Here is a 21165-nt window from a genome sequence, read left to right on the forward strand (position 1 = left end):
AAGAGTAAGACTGCATACACACGTACACACAGGTTGGAAAGGATCATTTACGACACTTTCCAACGACAAAAGACTGAACATTGCATGAACGAGCGCTGTACATACAGCATTGTTCTGCTTTATGAAGGAGCAGGGGAGAATGACGGAGTGGCACCCCAATGCGCTCTCTCTCCCCTTCACTTCTATTACAATTGTTTGTGGATCCGCCACGACAGATCCATGGACGACGGACAACGAGCCCTATACACAGGTCAAATTCTAGTCCGGTATCAGCCTTGAGGCGATTATCGAACGAGAATCATCCGACGTGTGTATGTAGCCCAAGTGTTTCTTGCAGATAAAGGGAGCTGTATTTAAAAAATACCAATATAAAGAAAACATGGGGCAGGAAAGGCAGATTCGATGGAACACTTCCGTTTCTGCCCTTAGTATTCTTTGGTGATCAGCCAAAAAATAATAATCACTGACATGAACCTGGAGACTGTTGATCCAGGCAACATTCAATTGCCTCACGGAATCAGGGAGGCGTTTTTTTTCATGTTGGGAGTAAAATTGAACTAGGTTCTAGGGTTTTTTTTTCCTCGGATTAACAGTGCATATATAGTTCTATGGGGAATATGTAGGTTTCTGGTATGTTTATACCAGTGCTTGACAGACTTGTGCCTTTTTTCAACCTATGTAACAATGTTTATTGAATTTCAACTGATTTGTTACAATGACCTAATGTATTAGGCAGCAATCAAATAATCAGTTCTTGAAGGTAAATGTTTTGGAAACAGGGAAGATTGACAAGCCTAACGATCTGAAAAACTGACCAAGGTCCACATTGGCTGGATTACTGTTCAAGGCATCTAGAACGTCAGGTATTTAGCTGTATTTCAGGTATGCAGTGATAAGATGTAATGTTTTGGTTGATCAATGTATATTTCTATACTCCCAGACATCCCTAGCAGACCCTTATTTGTGTTTACAATACAATTGTGTGTACAATTTTATACACAGGCAACTCTCAGCCCTCCAATACAAGAAAATGTATAGCTTTATTTACAGGGCTCACTCTCAGTGACACCTTCAATATTGCATATGAATATTGCACATCTTAAAATGACACAAAAACAATACTTGTTAAACTTTTGTTTGAAAAGCCAGAGAATATCCTTGTAGACTATATATCTGACGCCATCAGTATAATGATTGGAAAAGAACCAAAAATAAATGGTTAAACTGCTTAAAAACTAAGTATTAAGGCTAAAAACAAAAGCATTTGTTTTGAACAATGGCACACATTTCCAGCAACAAATCAAAGCATCCAAATAATGGATGGTGCTTTGTAGACACAAAAGTGCTGTAATATATAGCTGCATGTTATATATATATATATATATACATACATATATATATATATATACACACACATACATACATACATACACATACACACACACCACATTGTACAATCAGTTTGCAGGATTCTACAACAGAGTGGATGGCAGGTTTAATTTGTGAACTGCTTCACAGTCTGGTACAGCAGCCATTGAGCAGCACTCTGCAGATTCACTAAATCATGAAAAAAACTAAGATTAAAAAAATATATATTTTAAAATTCTTTGAAGTGTTAAACATAGTATGACACGGCATTACATAATGAGCAAGGGCTTCATCACAAACATACATACACACACACACACTTACATTTATACTGTTTTCTATAAATGGTGGCCTCAACCAATCAAGCACAATAAAAAATAAATCAAATGGCTGGAGTGATTGAAACCTGAATTACGCAATTTAGGATTAACTCTAACCATTCCAAAATGCTATCATTGTTAGACAAATCCCAGCATATATATATATGTATAGTACTCTAAATTGTGTACACAATGACTTACACTCAGTAGCCTCTTAATTAGAACAGCAGGTCACATGGCTGCAAGTCTATGCATAAAGCAGGCAAACATGGTCAAGAGGTTTAGGCGTTGTTCAACTCAATGATTAGAGCAAGGAAGAGGCATGATCTAAAATCTGATCACAGAAATAATGTATGTTGGTGACCGCATCATCCTGCAGACCACTATTTTTTTTAAGGATAATAGTAAGAAAAGCAAAAAAGGTTCACTTACCAGCAGTTCTGTGGGTTTAAAACTAATTAATGGGAAAGGTTGGAGGAGAAAGGTCACAGATGCTTCAATACTTAATCTGTACAACCATTGTAAGGGAAATTGCAAGTGCACACCAGGTTGAATCGTAATAGGAGGATTTATCAGTTACAAAATATGAACAGATTCTTGGTGTGGACCGGCCTTCTAATACCAACTGAATGTCTTCTGTATGTCACAGTGTACCTGAGTATTGTTGCTGACCATGTTCACCCTATAGGATTCTACATAGGTTTACCTAATAAAGAAGCCCATGAGTGTACTAACAATGCAAAGCTTACAATGAAGGTCACACACAGATTTTTTTTGTAGAGAATGTTACCTTTTTCCCCCCCAAAAATGGCCATTGTATTTATCTCCAAATACGGTTGATTGTGCAAGAGAGAGTTGCTTAAATTTTGAATGGCCTGGATGCAAGGAGGTACACACTAAACCAACATGCATTAATGTGGCATTCCTAATTCACTTTCATTGTGCCAAGAATGACATAATTATTATGTTTGTCCATCACCAGGTTAGTGAAACCTTTGGCAGATCTGGCCACACACAGCTGACTCAAATGACCGGTGATCAATGTTCACTATTCTGATTGGATAAAAGGTGAAGTATAATTGATTGGTATTGGTTATTAGAAACCACGGTTCTTGGCTTAATTTTGGTAGACAAAAGAACTAGCATAATTCAAAGAATTTGAGGAACTGTAACATTCATAATGATTTAACGGATTTAAGGCTATGCAAACTTTAAGACTATGATCTATATAGAAGATTCAGAAAGAAGTGAAACCAATTACACAAAAGCTGTATAGCTGCTTGTGCCATGTTCAATGTACAGGCATATACACAGAAGCCTTTAATGCGTTTTACTGGCTTTTTCACTGTGTAGCGAACCAAGCTCACTCAGCATTGCTTATCTGTGTGTACACAAACCTTTCAATCTAGAGCTTAATGCTTAAAAGGATTTAAAGTGTTGAGTTTACAATACCCTGTTTTTGGTGTCAAACATTAATGTGTGGCCAGAATAACTGATTACACTCAACATGTTACAGCATCAACTATATGCAGTGCCAGGTAACTGGAATCCATCACTAACTTGCTCACAGCTATCTAGAATAAACAAATCAGAAAAAAAAAATTATGAAGACAATTCTGCAACATATTAAAAGGAAATACCCCCTTAAGTGCCAAAAATTCTATCCACATTAAGTATGAAAATATTTAAAAATGCTAAACTTTTTTTGGTTCAAACTAAGAATGGACAAACAGACATCGACATATTACAAATGTTATCAATAAAAGCATTACTTTATGTTAATTAGAAATACATTTAAAGTAAAAAAAAAACAAAAAAAAAAAAACAAGATAGCTGTGACTATGCCCAATGGTTCTGTGTAGAAAGATGTAATAATGGCCTTGCCCTCACAAGGATGCCACAAGCCACATTTCTTGGCTCAATGACACTGATCCACTGGGAAAAAGTACATTTCAATACTGTGATTAATTATATGTGGAACAGTATACACCGTTTTCAGATTGGTATGGTTTAACTCAGTGGTAGCAATACTTCCAGATATGGATATGTCCACTCTGTTTACAGCCCTTGATTTATTACTTGAGAGCCTGGATGTGGGTGAGTTTTTTAGGGTGCACTATCCATAATCAAACAATTTCAAAACGGATTTCTCTTTAGGTGAATGTAAAGAGTTTACCACTTTCCTGGAGAAGCTAATTCACTACTAATCGTTTTAGAACATTTCCAAATCTTCATTTGCTAAGGTGCGACTATGAATTATCACTTTCCCTCTTGCAACAAAATGTGGTCCTTGTAACAGTGAACCTGACCTGCAGCCCGACTCAAAAGAACCATCAATAGCTGTAAATGATTTATTTTACTGCCACGTCATTTGGTATTGCTGCAGGCCCCAAACTTATAGTAAATATAAAGCTCATAGTTGGAGGAAAGCAATATGTCAGCCAAAAGTGTGATCAAAGAATAAGCCACTGTTTCAAAGCCAACCTGAAAAATAGCCTAACCAAGCCAAACAGAAATGGCCAGACTGATTGTAAGTGAAATAGAAAAGCCTGAATTAAAAATGCAAAAACTACAGATTTAAATGAATGGTACATAGGGAGTATGGTGTAGCTTGTACTTGCTGTCCGCTGATGATTCCTAGGTTCAGCGATTGCAGGAAATGGCCTTGTCAGCTAAAAAGTTCATTCTGTTATGTGATTTGCATTCACTGAATTTCAATTTGTCTGCTACATGAGAACATTAATCCCACCCTATCAAGCATTCATTCACACCACAATAGTATTGCCCATTGCACAATTCTCCATTTACAACACCAACTTGTTGATCCTCCAGCATAGCATTGTATTTGTGCTTGAAGAATATGTAGAAAAATACAGTCTGGCACTTTTCCCAAATTACTAGAATCTTGAGTTCTCCCATCGAGCCTTTCTCTGAAAAATTGGTAGCAGCGGTACTTTTTTTCAGCGAGTAAAGATGTTTTTCAACCGATGAATGCTTGAACAGTAGAAGGATGATTAGAGCTACGTAACTTGTAAATGAATTCATAATCTACTAAGTAACTTGTGAATGAATTCATAATCTACAAGACACAATATGACGGATGTGGAGACATCATTTTTAAGCCCCAGGGAGTATCCCCAAACCGCTGTTCAGCAATTCCAGGATAAAACACTGCAGAGTCTTCAGGGCACAACTAGAAAAGTTGGAGTGTCACCTTTTCTGTAAGGCAGATGCATGAGAAGATTGCAGTCTCTGTCTGTATCGACGCATTCTCTCCGATCTCGAATGCAGTTTGTTAAAAAGCTCTCTGAATTTACATTGTGAAAATAATGTTTCCAGGAAGCCTTCCAAAAACACATATACAAGTCTCCTGTTAAGTTGGGTGTGCTGAAACATTTCAAAGACACGAAGGATGCCCTTCCGCGTTGTTTCTGCCCCAATGATGTGCTTCAGTTCATCTATGAGAAAGAAAGGTGTTCTTTTATTTAAGGCCAAACAACAGCAAAATGCCTAAAATGCAGGATTTATTTTTCTGTATTTTTATTCTTGAGTTTTAAACACCTACAATACCAAGGAGCCAGGCTGGTGACCTGACTTTTCTTTGCTGCACTCAAGCAATAAAGCTTGGTCTCCTCCGCAAAGTAGCAGCATTCACTCTATCTGCTCACACTATCCTTTCTTCCCGTTAGCATATGTGCATTGCAGCATCTGATTGGCACCTAATGTCACCCCTCTGTCGCTATGTGCAAAGAGACCTATACCAATTCAAAATCATGCAATTATAGTAGAAGTTAATATACAATTAATTATTTTAAATACACAACAGCATTAATGGGTGACCATTACTACATTTTTGATTCACCGTCATGCCTTTTTGCTGCATTTGTTCTTTACAATTAGTATAAGTTAAAATTCTATGCTTAGGGCAAACAGGCAGAGCTCAGTAGAAGTCTGTCACCTTTAGCCCCTAACCAACAGAAGAAGCAAAACAAAGGGGAATAAAACATAGGAAAATACAAAGGCTGAACAAAACATAAGGAATATAATTTAAGGATGTAATATTCACTAGGAAATGTATTGATAAATTACTTTTCTAATCTGGAAGAACCATTTTGGGGCACTGTCCTGAAAAGAGAAAGGTGGGATCACTATACCTGGCATAATTTCCAGCAGCTTGGTTTTTGCTGCCACTCTAGTGCGCATTCGTATACTGCGGTCTCGGTCGGTGGCTGTTTCCGCCAATATTCCATTTGGCCAAAAGGAGTCTCTGTAATTAATAACCACTTGAAGAGTTACACATTGTGTATGCTAAAATTAAAAACAATGCAATGGGTAACTGCAGTATATGAAAAGTTTGATAATCTGTGATCTTTAAAGAAAAACAAAAAATTGTTCCTGTTGTAAAAACTAATTCAATTGGAATTGATAGTTTTCCATTGCATAGATTAGAAATGAATGTTAAATTATTTAACATTATCAGTATGTTCATTGAAAAAGCAATGAAAGCCAATTAAGAAACTTGGCACAAATTTGGAAAATCTGGTCTCTGCCAAATGCGCTTTCAAGTGCCTGGTCTGATAGAATACTGAGCTGAACTGTAGAAGGTGGTCAGTGGATATGGAACTGCAAGGTGTAAAGGTAAAAGCTGTATGCAACTCCTAGGTGGCTGGACACAGACCTCAACTGTTTCTCCATCCCTTTTTCTTGCCTTTGCATGAACAAAGAACAGGTGTGTTTTAAACAGATACATTTCTGTATGCTGCAAATCTATGCTTTTCTCCTGTGGCTATTACAGCCTCCACTTATTTGGAAAGGCTTTCCAGAAAATTTTAAACATTGTCTGGGAACATATGTGACCTAATTCACAACAATACAATGGTCACACTTCTAGAGAAAACAATCATGTAAAACAAATTTTAATCCAAACGTTGCTGTTGATGCATAGTGTTATAAGGGAAGTACCCACATCTCTGCTCTCCGCCATACCCTCTGTTGCATTTTGTCCAATGTGCAACAGTAGGCTGGGGAGGAAAGTCACCTGTGATGCAGCACACCACATACATTGCATTCCTGAAATAGGGTCAGGTTTGTTTTTGTCACAATAATTCAGGCTGATTTAAAATGAATATAAGGCCCTAAAATAATGTGTGTAAATGTGCTAAAAAACACATATGTAAACCTGGGCCTAAAATGTCTTTGTACTGAAAAGGCCTTCAGTGGAAACACCTGAACTTTAAGATGATGTCCACATACTTTTGGCCATATGATGTAGCAGTAATGGTCAGGTGACCACAAACGTTTGGCCATACAGTATACATTAGTGCATGAGACACAAAAAAATGAGTAGGTAGTAGCAGTGTACAATGCCCAGGAAGAAGATCCCAGCACAGCAATGTTCTGAGCACCTACGTTTTTACGCAATACAGCCGTCTTTGAAATTAGTCAAGCTATAGTAAGGATTACAGAATCACATTTTCTCACACATTCCACAACTGCACTTACATTTGTCATTTATTTTTCTTGTAAAGTTACCTGAAATGCTTCACATAATCTGCTACTTGATCAGGAGATGTCATGGACTCCACATGATCAACAATTTTTCTGGAACAAAAAAAAACCCCAATCATCTGCATAAGTTGCTATACCATAAACAGCTGTGTCAAGCATAATAAATGTTTATAGTGTTAATAAAAATTATATTTTTCATGGAAGCTGTACAAGTTTAGTGACCTGTCTAATGAGGCAGAACACACATTAAACTTGAACAAAGCTTTTTACCGATTAATTGTGTCTCCATATGTTGCCCTGATGAGCTGTTGAAGGAGACTGGTAATCTGTCTTCTTAACCACTGATTTCTTTCTTTCAGGTCAAAGACTTCATCCATGAGTAACAACATCACTCTTAACGGAATATTGTCATCATCCTAACATCGAAAAAAAGATTTATTTGACATCTCTGTTAAAGGTTCAACAGTAAAACACGCCATTCACTGAATCTTCTTATACACAGCAAGCCACACAAAGGAAAGAAGTACTTTATGTTCTTTTACAGTTAGACAGAATTGCATGGCATCCTAAGTATTTTTGAAAAGTATTTTAATTTTCATTTTACAGCAAGAAACTTTAAAATAGACATCAAACAATGCTTGGGAAGAGCTTGATGGGAATGTCCAATATGTGCATTAGATATATTCAAGATGTGCACTGCAATCTGATTTTGAATTTTGAATTCTGATTTTGAATTCTGAATTTTGGAAAACATAACAAACAAACTTAGCATCCAGGTAGCCAATACTAACAAGAAACCACTAAATAAAATAAATAAATGTGACTCCTTACTCCCAGCTCTACACATATGGGGCACAACTAATTTCAATCAGAAACAGCCTGATAAAAGACAGCTTCTGCTGTGTCTTTTCTCTAGAAACCACACAATGTCCTGGGAATCTTGCATTATGGGTGCTTTAAATTATAAATTAAATATTTTTAATAAAAAAATAGTAAAAAGAATGTTTTAAAATATATATTGTAAAACTTAAATATGTAAAACAGAATAAGAAAATAAATAAAACATTTTATAAAAACAAGTTTCCATTTTAAGATGTCCTGTGGTCTGCATGATTGGGCTGATCGAAATTCTAAACACATTTTCCTTTCCATATCTGGTGCAGTAATGCATTTCTTACATTTAAAGGTTGTGTATATTTTTTTGCATATCTGCCATTGTCATGTCCATGTTTTATTTTCTTTCCATTTGCAATTTATGTTATTTATCTATAAACATGCGAATCAGAAGTTTTGTAATAACGGTTTGATTTTCACAGGAGTATAGTAAACAACCTGCAGGAATAAACCTGCCTTCAAAGTATAGCCAACCTCAAAATGAAAAATTTTATATAGCGCAGTTTGTCAGTCCTTAGCGTGGCTGCATTAGTTTTTCTCCTACACACAAATAAGACTGGTTATCATTGGTAACAGTTCTTTCTGCATATGGTATAAGCTCTGCTAGGTGGTTACACTGCTAAAACATTGACAAGATAACTCACCAATACTGATTTATGAAATGCTTTAGGATCTCTATATAATGTACAGCGCTGGGTAATATGTTGGTGCTATAAAAAATCCTGTTTATTATTAATAATAAAAATAATAATAATAATAATAAGACTTAAATCCAAATATTTAAGTCTTCTAAAACATAACTGTACCTTTCATTATCCTACAAGTTACATAAATGCACTGCTATGACTACACCTTAATATCCAGATGAAAAACTCTCAGAACATGAAGCACCTGATCACTTTCAGGCGTGACAGGCAATTCAAAGGACTTTAATAGAAAGGCATTTATTACAGTGACAGCAGTGTGTGGATGTCCAGGAAGATGATATGGAATGCTTTGATGTGACATATAAAAATTCACAGTGCGGGACAGGTGCAGATTTATGAGGATGACCAATATCCATATAATCACCAATAATCTCCGTCCTGTAAGTTCTATCGTATCATCATATTCTGTAAATGGTAAATGGTGTGTTCCCAGATAAAGGGAAAACTATCACATCTTCTATAATAATCAGAAGTGTTTTTTTCTCCCACAGCTGCTCAAAATTTTTTTAAGGTGTAAAATATTCCACGCTAAAATAGGATGTACAATTCCAGCTATGAAGTGTAAAAAAAAATCTGAATATGAAGAAACACATGCACCCATTCGCACTGTATAGGTAATAAATGCTGAGTGTATTATTTGTTACACAGTACTTCTATAACGCCATCTTTTTACGCAGCGCTGTACAAAGTCCATAGTCATGTCACTAGCTGCCCTTCAAAGAGGCTCACAATCTAACGTTTCCACCATAGTCATATGTCTTTAATACATTCTAAGGTCTGTTTTGGGGGAAGCCATAAAACCTAACTGCATGTTTTTGGGATGTGGGAGGAAACCCACACAGACACAGGGAGAACCTGCTAACTCCATGCAGTAGTCCTAACTTAGATTCAAACCTGGGACCTAGCGCTGCAAAGGCCACAGCACTAACCTCTGAGCCACCGTGCTGCCATTAGTGTAAGCTGCGTGCATGCAAAAAGTATGTCAGAGTGACCGTTACATCAGATACCATAATTTGCATTAATTTTTTTTTTTTTTTTGTAACAATTTATATGGCAATTGAACCACACTGTAGGAAGGTGTACAACAGTGCTGTAAAGGAAATGTAAAATACACAGAAAAGGCTATATATATTGTTGGGAGTTTAAGCAGGATGCTATTGTCATGTGTGGTTGTCGCAAGCGACAATATTACCTTGTTAAAAATAAAACATGGAACTCATACATTTACAAAAGTAGTACAAAAGAAGTTTTTGCATTTTATATATCCTTAGTTGTGTAGGAAACATAAGAACTAGATGGTGATGCCTAATGGGACTTATAGTTCCACAGCACCATTAAATCACAATGCACGCCATCATCATTCATACCCTCATGGACAGAATCATCTTCACTTGCTGTAAATGATGTATAACATCAGCAGTTTTATGGGAAAAAAAAATACATACATACACACAATATAATAGACATAATTTATAATACAAAGACTCACATTGTCATCCAACTGTGCAGATACTCGACAATGCTCAGGATCTGAATCGGCTTTTGGTACAAGGATTGGAGCCTTAAACAAATAAAAAGCATACATAAGGAGTCAGCATAAATGAATGGACTGTGCTGAACATTAGGCAGTTGTTTGTACAATATATATATATATATATATATATATATATATATATATATATATATATATATATATATATATATATATATATTTATTTATTTATTTATACATTTATTATACTATTCTAGGAATGGGGAGGCTAATTGCCTCTCCCTGCTTTTGACGTGCTCTAAAGCTTGTTTGGATGAAACCATCTTTCTTTTGGGGTCACCTATATCCCCCCACACCCAGTCCTAGAACTGATTAGAGTACTCAAAGTTTTCCTGACCTGGGGTATGTACCCTAATGACCAGACATCCTATTTAGCCTAGATGTAATGTTATTTTTTTTTTACTAATATACTCATTTTTACCTAGATACAGCCTTTACCTCAATCAAAGTTTTGTTTAGATATCATTAATTTCCAGCACTGTACCCTTACAACCTTAATCAAATTAAATACGTAAGTAAGAAATTGATTATACCCTACATTTTCTGTCTGCACAGTAGCTTATCGATTTTCCGAGGCATTTACACACTATGGATACACTATGGACTTTCTTATGCATTTACACACTATGGATACATATATCTCCCATAAACATTGTATAATTTGTTTTTCATTTATCACTTGAATAATGTTTGTTAAATCTGATACAATCACTTTAAATTTTACTTGATGAGAATTTTCATAGGTTGTGTCAATGATATTATTCTGAAAAAATCCTTTTGACATACCTATATATATTATTGATCTTGCAGTGTAAACAATGTATTTATTTCAATTTTCTTTTTCATTATTCAATCTCTATGTACATATACAGATCATTAAGCTTGCTTATTATCATATCCCTGAGGAAGCCCATTCGTGGCAAAACGTGTTGGATTTATTACACTTTAAGCACGGTCTTCATCACCCTTTTTTGTATTCTTTGAATATACGTATGTACAAGGTTACCCATATACTGTAAAGTGTCAAACAGTTATGAGGTATAGATCTGTCTGAACTTGTTTAGTTTACTAAATGTGTTTAAATACAACAATTTTGTTTCTCAAAACTATCTGCAAGCCCAAAACCTCTTTCTTTCCCTCCTTTCATTTGAATGTTCAAGTTAACCTTTTTAAACAAATTTATCCTAGCCATTTAATATGAATCCACCATAAGACACAATCACACAGTTTTTTTTAGTGTACAGCTAAAACTTTGGGTTTTGTTTTGAGTCCTTCATAGCACAGGGAATATGTCCAAAATAGCCCTTCAAATTACATATTTACATATGTTTCTAGTATAGGGTACAGTTTTTAGGGGAACTGGAATTTTTAAAAATAATGTGAGGGAGGGACAAGGGTGTTGTAAGACATGATGTCTAGTAAAGGCAGACAGAAAATTGATGCTGGCTTTAAAAAAATGTATATAAATATGCATGAAGAGCCATACCTTAAATAAGGATTGCTTAATATCTTGACCAAGTCGTTCGGACATTTTGCCCATATTGTCAGACATCTTATTCATGCCTTCTGCCAGGCTGTCAGGTATAGATTTCACAGCATTGGAAACATTTCTCATTGAATTGCGTAAAGGATTTACAAAGGTGTCCATCTATGTAAAAGAACAAGGTAAAGGTCAGTTTCAGCATCATGAGTTGAAATTGCTATATTCCAATATATACAGCCATGAACCATACCTTACGAGCAAAGTCTCCCTTTCCTTTGTTGTAAATTTTGTTTTCAAGAAAATCAAACAAAAAGTGAGCCAGAGCTGGATAGGCCTTTAACAACTCAGGACTTAGCAATATCTAAAATGAAGAAGAAAAATTACATTTTGAAAAAAAAAAAAGTGGAAATACCAATCACAAAATCTGTTTACTACTGTGTGTCCCCTAAGTGGGGAAACTCCATGGAAATCCTGTTCCAGCGACAGTGCTGATTATATCAGAAAATATTGGAAGGGGGGGCCCCCCAATATGAACCCAGACTGCAATAACCTGAACAAAGGTCAACCTTCAATATTCTCTTCCAAGTATAAAAAAAAAAAATGTTAAGATGCCCTACAAATCTCATTGGTTGTTATTTGTTTAGTTCATTAGATACTTTGGTAATAACTTGCTTTAAACAAACCCCACATTTCTGAACCAGCGCCGTTTTGGTAAAAGAGATGCTTTATAAAGAACTGTTCCTATTACTTCAAAAATTCCAATTCTTCAAGTAAACAGAACAAGAAAAATACCTGTAAGTATGCATTCAAATCTGTTTTCCTCTTTTCTAAAAATTCTTTATCCATGTTGTTGAATGTCTTTTTTCCTGGCAGCTTCAAGATACTGGCAAGGTTTTCAAACTGCAAAATGTGAACAAAGAAAAGAAAAATGAATGATAAAATTTAGAATTGTAAGCATTATATATTGGGCTTTTTCATATACTTTTATGAAGACATAAAATTAAGCCTTTCAAAAGAAAGGAAACCACCCATCTGGCCAGATCTGGGGACTCTATACCTCATATCAACTGTTGTTTAATGATCCAGAATTGCTGACAACACCTGTACTAATGCTACATGTTCACTTTAGGCCAGTGTTCCCCAACCAACCTCCAGAGGTTACCAGGGCTTCCCTGAGCAATGGGCAATTTGTGCCTCTTAGGTTAATTTTTTTTTCTTTGAGTCAAATTTAGGCTAACTTATTTCCCACTGTCCAAGACATTCTTTCAACTGAACACCTGGCTAATAATGTACTGTAAGCAATGGATAAAGTAATTATAGCAGGGCTACCTCCATGTGAAAATGATTGTGAAAATCATGATGAACAATACCATTGTTTTCTAAATATTTGACTAGAAGAGCTTGTTCTGCTAAAATCACAAAAAGAGAACTCTATTTACACCAATCCCTGCCAAAACCTGTTTAGAATTATGCAGCAATAATCTAGTCTCTAGGTTTTCTAGATGAATGGTCCAAGAATCTGTGGGGACCTCCATGTTTAAATTGCATTTAACACCTAAACAGCACAATTTAATCAGCTTCAGCATAATCAGTTCTATATTTATAACTATTACATTATACTTGTCTTAGCTGCAGACAACACAGTCTGTGACTGGGATAAAAGAGTGGAAAACAGCTTCAGACTGATTTTATCTCACAGTAGAACAAATACTGAATTCACTATGTGGGAATAACCACTAAGCCTTGGGATCAGGGTTTACGGACAGCTGGAAGTAGGATATACAATCACATTCCTTCCGAGTTTATGTAACAATGGCCCCAGAGAAGGACATTTTGGCTCTTTCTTAAGACTGGACATGTAAATGACACTAATACCTCCTGAAACTAAATAGACTTGTGTAGTTGAACATGAAACTAAATTTATTCTTTCACACTGTGCCAGAAACACTTTTAATAGCCAAATGACATTTGAAGCAGAGCATGAGTCAATGCCTAGCAAAGCACTTAACATGCTTTCAAAACAAAGTGTTATTGGTGATATTTAGGTACAGTTTAGGACAATCATTTTAATAGACATTGTACATATTTTAAAAAGTTATTAAACACAGAAAAAAATGTGTTTTTTGTAAATGTATTTTTTTTTTTTCAACAATATAAGTTTTTCTGCCAGCTGGGGATTAAGCCCTTGAGTTTTACAAGAACTGAATATCACAATATATGAAAACTAATAAAAGTCATATTCCTGGTGGCACACAGAATTGCCTACAGCTGTCTCAAGGCCAGACCTCACAGATCCATAAGCTTTCATCTAATGCCTATCCACTCTATTCCCAAACTCTGTTTTTCCTTCCTAAGCTCTGTAACCAATACAATAAATGTTACAGGCCACTGTTCCACCCTGGGTATTCTGCTATCCTCAACATTTGTCAGCAAAGAAATTTGACTTGTGTTACAAGACAAATAAGACACAACTTCACTACTGAGACTTGTGATACATTATTGTCAAATCCCTAAAGTGATCTCCTATAGTGGAGTGATATTGTATTAGGTAAGCAGAGAAAGTAAAAAGACAAATTGTAAACATGGGATTCAGATTTAACAAAATAAACAGTCATCAATTAATATTATTTCTGAAAAAGAACTATACAATGGATGAAACCAAAAGCGTCTCAGCCAAAAGAGCCTCAATATATAATGCATTACTTAGGCTACGTACACACATCAGATGATTCTCATCCAATAATTGCCTCAGGGCTAGTACCAGATGAGATACTACAGCGTTCGCCTTTTATGGATCTGTCCTGGCGTGCCGCTTCGTCGTTCTCCCCCACTCCCCTCTCCATAGAGCAGAACTGTGCTGTATATACAGTGCTCTTCATGCCACATTAAGTCTTTTGTCGTTGGAAAGAATTGTGAAAGATCCTTAACGATAATTATTGAACGTGTGTACGCAGCCTTACACGTAATAATGTCATATATGCAGTACTTTTAACTCTTTTAACCCTCACATTCCATGCTAAAGTACACATGCATGTTTATTCTCTCACTGAGAAATAAAACTATGTATGGGAAGTCACTTTGTTAGAACAAAGTTACACAGACATTAGTACATATGTATGCTATGATAAGTAGGAGAGTCTGACAAAAAAAAAAAAAAAAAAAAAACGCAGCCAGAGTAACTTAAAAAAAAAAAAAATTTACAAATTCTCAAAGGTGAAGGGTGTGTGCCCAGCCAATTTTTTTTTTTTGATTAAAACCATGGAAAAAGATAAAACTATGGTCAGGTTTTGACTGCCATTTGGGGTTTGTTAGGAGTAAGTACCGTAATTTCCGGTCCTACTGACAGCCATTTTGCTATAGAGGTAGTGAGAACTCTCCAAAAGAACCATAACACTACCAGGAAGTGCCAAAGATTTGATTGGTAAGATAGGGGCATTAAGTAACCTATGGACTTGCCTGGATATGTAATGAGTAAAATGGCAGTATAAGGGCAGACCTGCCTTGGAATCGAGCAATCCTGCATGACTCCTGGCGGCCGGCACCTTGACAGCTGCCTGGCCACTCATACAAAGAGCCAACGTATGCACATTTGAATGATAGCAGTAGTGACTGGTACTGTACCCACTCACTGTCATCCCCAGTTATTCTCCACGGTGCGTCCTGGGGAGAAGTTACTCATAAAACCTCACTCAAGGCAGCGGTTCACTGGTAAGCGTTACCTCATGCCAGTCTAAACATAGTCTTAATGTATAGTACCCAATTGCACAATACGGACAGAAACAAGGTAATTAAAATGTTAACATACATGAATAAAGCTGTGTACATCAAGAAGATTTTATTTTTACCTGCTAAATAAATATTTAGTGAAAGCAAAAGATCCCAAGTGCTGTTAAGATAACAGAATTCTGATATATATGTACTAACGTTACTTATTTTATCTAAGCTCTAGATTGCATACTTTTAACTTTGACATTCATCTCCTATTAATACAGGGTGTAGTGTATGAAAACTACTTTACTTGGATTATAAAATCTTACAAAATTTTACCTGTACAGATTAAAGATAGTTTATACACCCATCTACCCCATCCACTATTACCTGTTCAGTGATCCGCATGTGAAAGTCATGAAAGTCACTGTAACGTCGATAGGTGTTCCAGGATTCTTCAATGCCATCTAAGCTTCGTCGCTGGACAGTGATGGTGTACAGTGCATATGTCTTGCCATGTTCATTACAAACTCCTGCCACAGCATATGGGTCAAAGTCAACATGAACTGGTAGTTTATGTAAGAAGTACAATAAAAGACACACACACACACACACGCAAAAAAAAAAAAAAGAAAAAGAAAAAAAGCAAAGGAGAAAGGAAAACATGAAATGACAACGAAATGGGTGCAACAACAAAAGAATGAAATAGAAAAACAAAACAATATTTTGTGCAGAACATTGTAGCATCATCGGGCACTTAGAAACTAGGGACATCAAAGGGACTAACAGGCCCTTTATTAAACACGACCTAAAATGATCCTGTAACTGGCTCTGTTAACCATGCATCTTTAGTGCAGGAACATTTTGCTACCAGGAAGGCCTCTTTATATTGTATAAAACAATGTTAATATCCTTGTGTAGCCCCTGGATTTGCTGCCTATTATGTATATTAAGTCATTTGTGGTCAAAGCTTGCATTTTGGTTATCTTCTTCTGTTTAACAGTCTAGTGCCAAAACCTCTATTGCAAATCAGGTCCAGGAATACAAAGGTTACGTGACACTGCCTTAAAAGTTGATTTATTGTAATGCAGGGGCTCCTTGCACTGCCTAGAAGATAATCACAGGCAACCATTAGGTGACCATTTACCTTTTATGACAAACAAGACATAAGTCTCTCTACAAAAAAATTCTTACTTGACTGCATGCTCCATAAAAATAAGGTATATACAAGCAGGAGGGAAAGTCGAAAGTCTCAAATATTTTATGGTTTAAGCATTAACCATACACAGCTATTATGTAATACTGTAACTATTAAACAAACTTCTACTGGATCCATATAGGCCCCCTTCTGCACCTTTTAGCCGGGCGCACCACCCAGCACTTTTCAGAAACCACCCAGCTGTTTTAAGAGTTGCTGAATCGTTGGGTCACAATACAGGGGCTGCCACCCGCCTACAAATTCTTCCCATCCAGCTTAAAAACATTTCTTGGTTGAACACTGTATTATTCGAGCTAATAAAACACGAGGGATATATCATATCGCCTATCTGAAAAACTGCCCAGTCTAACCTCAATACAGAAGATTAAACTTTGGAAAGTGATGTCATAAAGAATTCATATATGGTAAAACTACATGTGACAATAAAATCCTGGCTATAGCCCTCACTAATTTCAGAGTGTAACCCTGTATTCCATATGGAAATATCATAGCCTGCTATTTTCTGCTGCTTCTGGAAAATGTTGCAAAGGAACAAATGAGGATGAAAAGGTTGTTACAACAGTAATTACTTAGTTTAGATAAAGGGATAGATTTGAACACAGAAAACATGGATGATGTAACAATGCAGTAACCAAAATCGTGGAAAGTCAAAACAAAGTAGATTTCTTACCAGTGTCAGAAATATACGCATGTATCTGATTCAACTCTTCAGTGCTGACATTTGACAGGTCGTCCAGTGACTAAAACATAAAAAATATTATATTTTAGACATTTAAAATACATGGTTTTTGTGTGCATCAGTAATCTCTTTTAGTTTTGAATGGGAGTATTTGGAGGGATTTTTCACATGTGCTTTTCTATGAGGAATAATCCGGGAGCATTTTTCATAATATGCCTGGGGGTTAAGGATTTGTCCAACATAATCAAAAAAATCAGAAACCATACAAATGCATATTTTTCTCTATTGTTTGTTACAAAATGGAAATTTAATTAGGAAACTGGAAGGATTTTCCGTACAAATGAATAAAAAAGACTATTTTTTATATTTTTTCCATGAATTGGCTAATGCAGCCTTTCTTAATCTTTTTACATGGGGGACCTTGGTCCATTGCTGAACCTAAACTTTACAGTATGATGGATTGTTGCAAACTTTGAAAATAATAAAAATGCAGTGAATATTAAAAGTCGCATTTACTGCCTAATACATTTGCTCGGCAGAATCTAGAAATTTCAGTGATGAATAATGGAAGAAAATCTCTTTTTGCTGTAAAGTAGTAGTTCTGGTTGACTTTTTTAAACCCATTACAAGTTACGATTAGACATAGTTCTGCTACCTTGATTTTTTTCTGCTCTAGTTGCTCCACAAATGATGAGAAAAAATTATCTTATCAAGCCCTTAATTGCAGAAATTTCAGATTAAAAATAGGAAGTTACATTAATATTGGAAACTAGAGAAATGTCAGTTGGTGACCCTGCGGTATGTGTATAACCAACCTCCTCCCGGATTAATGCAGAGACGAGAGGAAGCCAGATGCAATGCAGTGTACAAGTATGTTTGTATAAAAAATAAGAATTCTGTTCACCAATCTGCTTTCATACAACTTATATTAACCTACTGACTGGTTTTCTATGAGAATTTATGTGCTGCAAAAGCAGTCTTGTTTTTATTGTTTATTTGTATTTGGTGTTTCTTTCTTACCCCCCTCTCCTGTTTGTGACTAGTTAGTACAGTCTTAGACACTCCCTGTCTCCTCATGTTAGTCAGTTTTCAGTCAGCCATTTTACAGACAAGGTTTAGCAAACCAGTGTCTTATTACACTTCTGGAGATACTTCTAAGATTGTATTATATCTAATGTACTGCACTCCTTGGATGTAAAATTGCATTGGATCTGTGTTGTGCGTCTTTGGAAGAATTAAACTGACTGAAGATAGTACCTATAAGGCATGTAATCATATCATCTGCTAAGATTAGGTCTAGGAGGTATGTCAATGCATAAAGTGGTATTGTGAAACAGCACAATTTAAGCTTTAAGTACGGGACATTTACATTGTTCTTTATGTTTGTGTGACATTATGCCTATTTACCAATTGGGTTTTGTGGTCCTTTTAACTTTGTTATAAACAGAGAAACACACTGACCTCGGTAATAACCTTTCCACCCAATTCGCTGCCTGTTCTGTTTATTGTAACTGAGTGACACAGGGGAGCTGTATTATTTGAGTAGGCATTTACTCCAGACGTGGAGCCAGGCCAGAAACAACTAATCTGCTAGTGTTCAAACACCTGCACAAGCACGCCAGTCCCAGAATAGCACTAAACATTACAAACTAAGGGGAAAGTCAAAGATTCCTTCATATACACAGTATTGTTTCCCAGACCTCATACCAACACCAATGTTTCCTACTCACTCTGTGAAATAACACAATAATGTCATTCGCCCAGGCAACCGGACACTTTCTACTACTAGAGAGGTCAGGCAACAACATCAGTAGGAACCGGATATCATTTCTTACGGACTGAAGATCAATCACAGCACTATAAATAAAGATTTAAATGCCCGATTTTTTTTCCTCTCATCTATTATGGTTGACCAAATCAGTAGTAAAATTCTAAGTTTTTAGTGTATACAACAAGTTACATATACTAAATAGAAGACTCCATTTACTATCTAATCGCTCTTTTATGCTTGTTGAATCAGTCCAATGACAGCTTGTGAGGGTATACAATATAGTGGTAGTGACTGCAGAAGCACTTATTGGGTCAATGAATAGGTGAATGTTGGTGCAGTACCAGTAAGTGGGGTAGTCCGTGTTGGCTGACAAATGGAAAGGAGAGTAGTGCACCAGTGCAATGTAAGTAAAGTATATGAGTGCAGTGTTGGCATTTTTTGGCTGCTAGTGTATCAGTCTTTAGTTGTTTGGGTTTTAAGGGATGGCTCACTACCAGTTTACTAGAGATCACTATGCTGCTGACAGTGTTCTTGGGTGCCATGCTGATGGAAAAATGTCAACAGTGCATGTCCATGGTGTAAGCTTTAGCTATTAAGTAGCTAACAGCCACAAGTCAAGCTAGCACTTTTTCTTTTCATCTGGATTGTAACTTTAAAAATGTAATTGAACTGGTAGGATACAACTTTCACAAACTCTAGCTGACAAGTCTGTAATTCAACCAGGCTAGTCTGCAATGATCTGTTTGGGAAACCCAGGAAAGCAAAGTTAAAGTTTGTGAGATAAACATTATACACATAGGAGTGCATGACCTGAGCAAACAAGCAGTCAATGTAAATCAAAAAGAGTCACAAACAAAGTCATAAACAAAGTGTTAAAAACCCAAGCAACTTTCTGATTGGCTGTTATGTGCCAGGTTCTTACTGGAATAAATGTGCAATAAGTTAAGGCTGGAAGAATAACATACCAAATTTATGCTGCCTGTTGGTGATCCGTTGAAAGATTCTGTAAAGGAATGGGAAAAACAGATCAGAAAACAGAGAAAGCTCTCTAAACAGTAACTGTAACTAAGGCTCTCTCACTAGGAATCAAAGCACATCAACAGAGACACAACTTTGGAAGTAAGAAGACAACCTATGGCACAAACCCAAAACGAGAATCTTTATATCCCTAAGGCATCCCATCAAAACATCCCAATGAAAATGTATGTGCACCTGCAACAAGCAAAGAACAGGGCATTCATAGCTGGGAGGATGCAGATTTTAGGTCTGTGACATCATATTGTGTTAGGTTATGCAAGAAACTCTGTTTCTGCTCAGTTGGTTGTAAATACCATAGCAGCTGTAAATGGGTAAAAAATAATTAGGACATACAAATAGGAAACTTTATTAGTTAAGGGGCAATTTTGTTGAAACTGTTTTAAAGCTTACAAATTTCCAATCTCATATTATATATCTGTACATATATAGCACAAAGCTGTTTATTTTCTGATTTATTCACTTGTAAGTTTATCTTGACCTACTGAGTTGTGCAATCATTTGTTTATATAAATATATACTTATTTTAAATCCAGACATTAAAATTGTTGCTGTCTCCTGTTGTCCACATGTCTGAAAAGCCTAAGCACTCTGTTATGTGATCTCCTCTAAAGGATGGGATCTGAGTGCTGATTGACTCATCACATCTTCAGCAAGACATCAAACATGTATGTGGACAGAAATGAACCTACTGCAGCTTTTCCTGAAGTGCACTGAGGTTAGATTATGTATTATTATTAATATTAATAATAAACGGGATTTATATAGTGCCAACATATTACGCAGTGCTGTACATTAAATAGGGGTTACAAATGACAGACTAATACAGACAGTGATACAGGAGGCCTTATCCAGGACTGAGAGAGACAAGCCAGGGGTGGACAGATAGATTTGAGTGTCATCAGCACACAGATGTTTGGA

General features: G+C 36.1%; 1 protein-coding gene across 2 annotated transcripts in view; it reads right to left on the minus strand.

Moving 5' to 3' along the window:
- Window positions 1-1017: 1017 nt before the first annotated feature.
- The window catches only part of SNX13 (sorting nexin 13), a 75158-nt gene continuing 55010 nt past the window's right edge, over window positions 1018-21165 (minus strand). Inside the window, exons 16-26 of one of the 2 annotated variants that reach the window (XM_072412533.1) lie at window positions 20175-20212; window positions 17430-17499; window positions 15931-16106; window positions 12625-12732; window positions 12083-12193; window positions 11836-11997; window positions 10287-10358; window positions 7467-7612; window positions 7221-7289; window positions 5843-5955; window positions 1018-5146 (exon numbers count right to left, since the gene is read on the minus strand). In XM_072412533.1, coding sequence (XP_072268634.1) covers window positions 4899-5146; window positions 5843-5955; window positions 7221-7289; window positions 7467-7612; window positions 10287-10358; window positions 11836-11997; window positions 12083-12193; window positions 12625-12732; window positions 15931-16106; window positions 17430-17499; window positions 20175-20212 — 1313 coding nt within the window. In that variant the 3' untranslated portion in view covers window positions 1018-4898. The remainder of the gene's footprint in view (window positions 5147-5842; window positions 5956-7220; window positions 7290-7466; window positions 7613-10286; window positions 10359-11835; window positions 11998-12082; window positions 12194-12624; window positions 12733-15930; window positions 16107-17429; window positions 17500-20174; window positions 20213-21165) is intronic. The other variant, XM_072412534.1, reaches the window with a different exon arrangement.

Source organism: Pyxicephalus adspersus, chromosome 5 (assembly GCF_032062135.1).
Source record: "Pyxicephalus adspersus chromosome 5, UCB_Pads_2.0, whole genome shotgun sequence".
Lineage (NCBI taxonomy): Eukaryota > Metazoa > Chordata > Amphibia > Anura > Pyxicephalidae > Pyxicephalus > Pyxicephalus adspersus.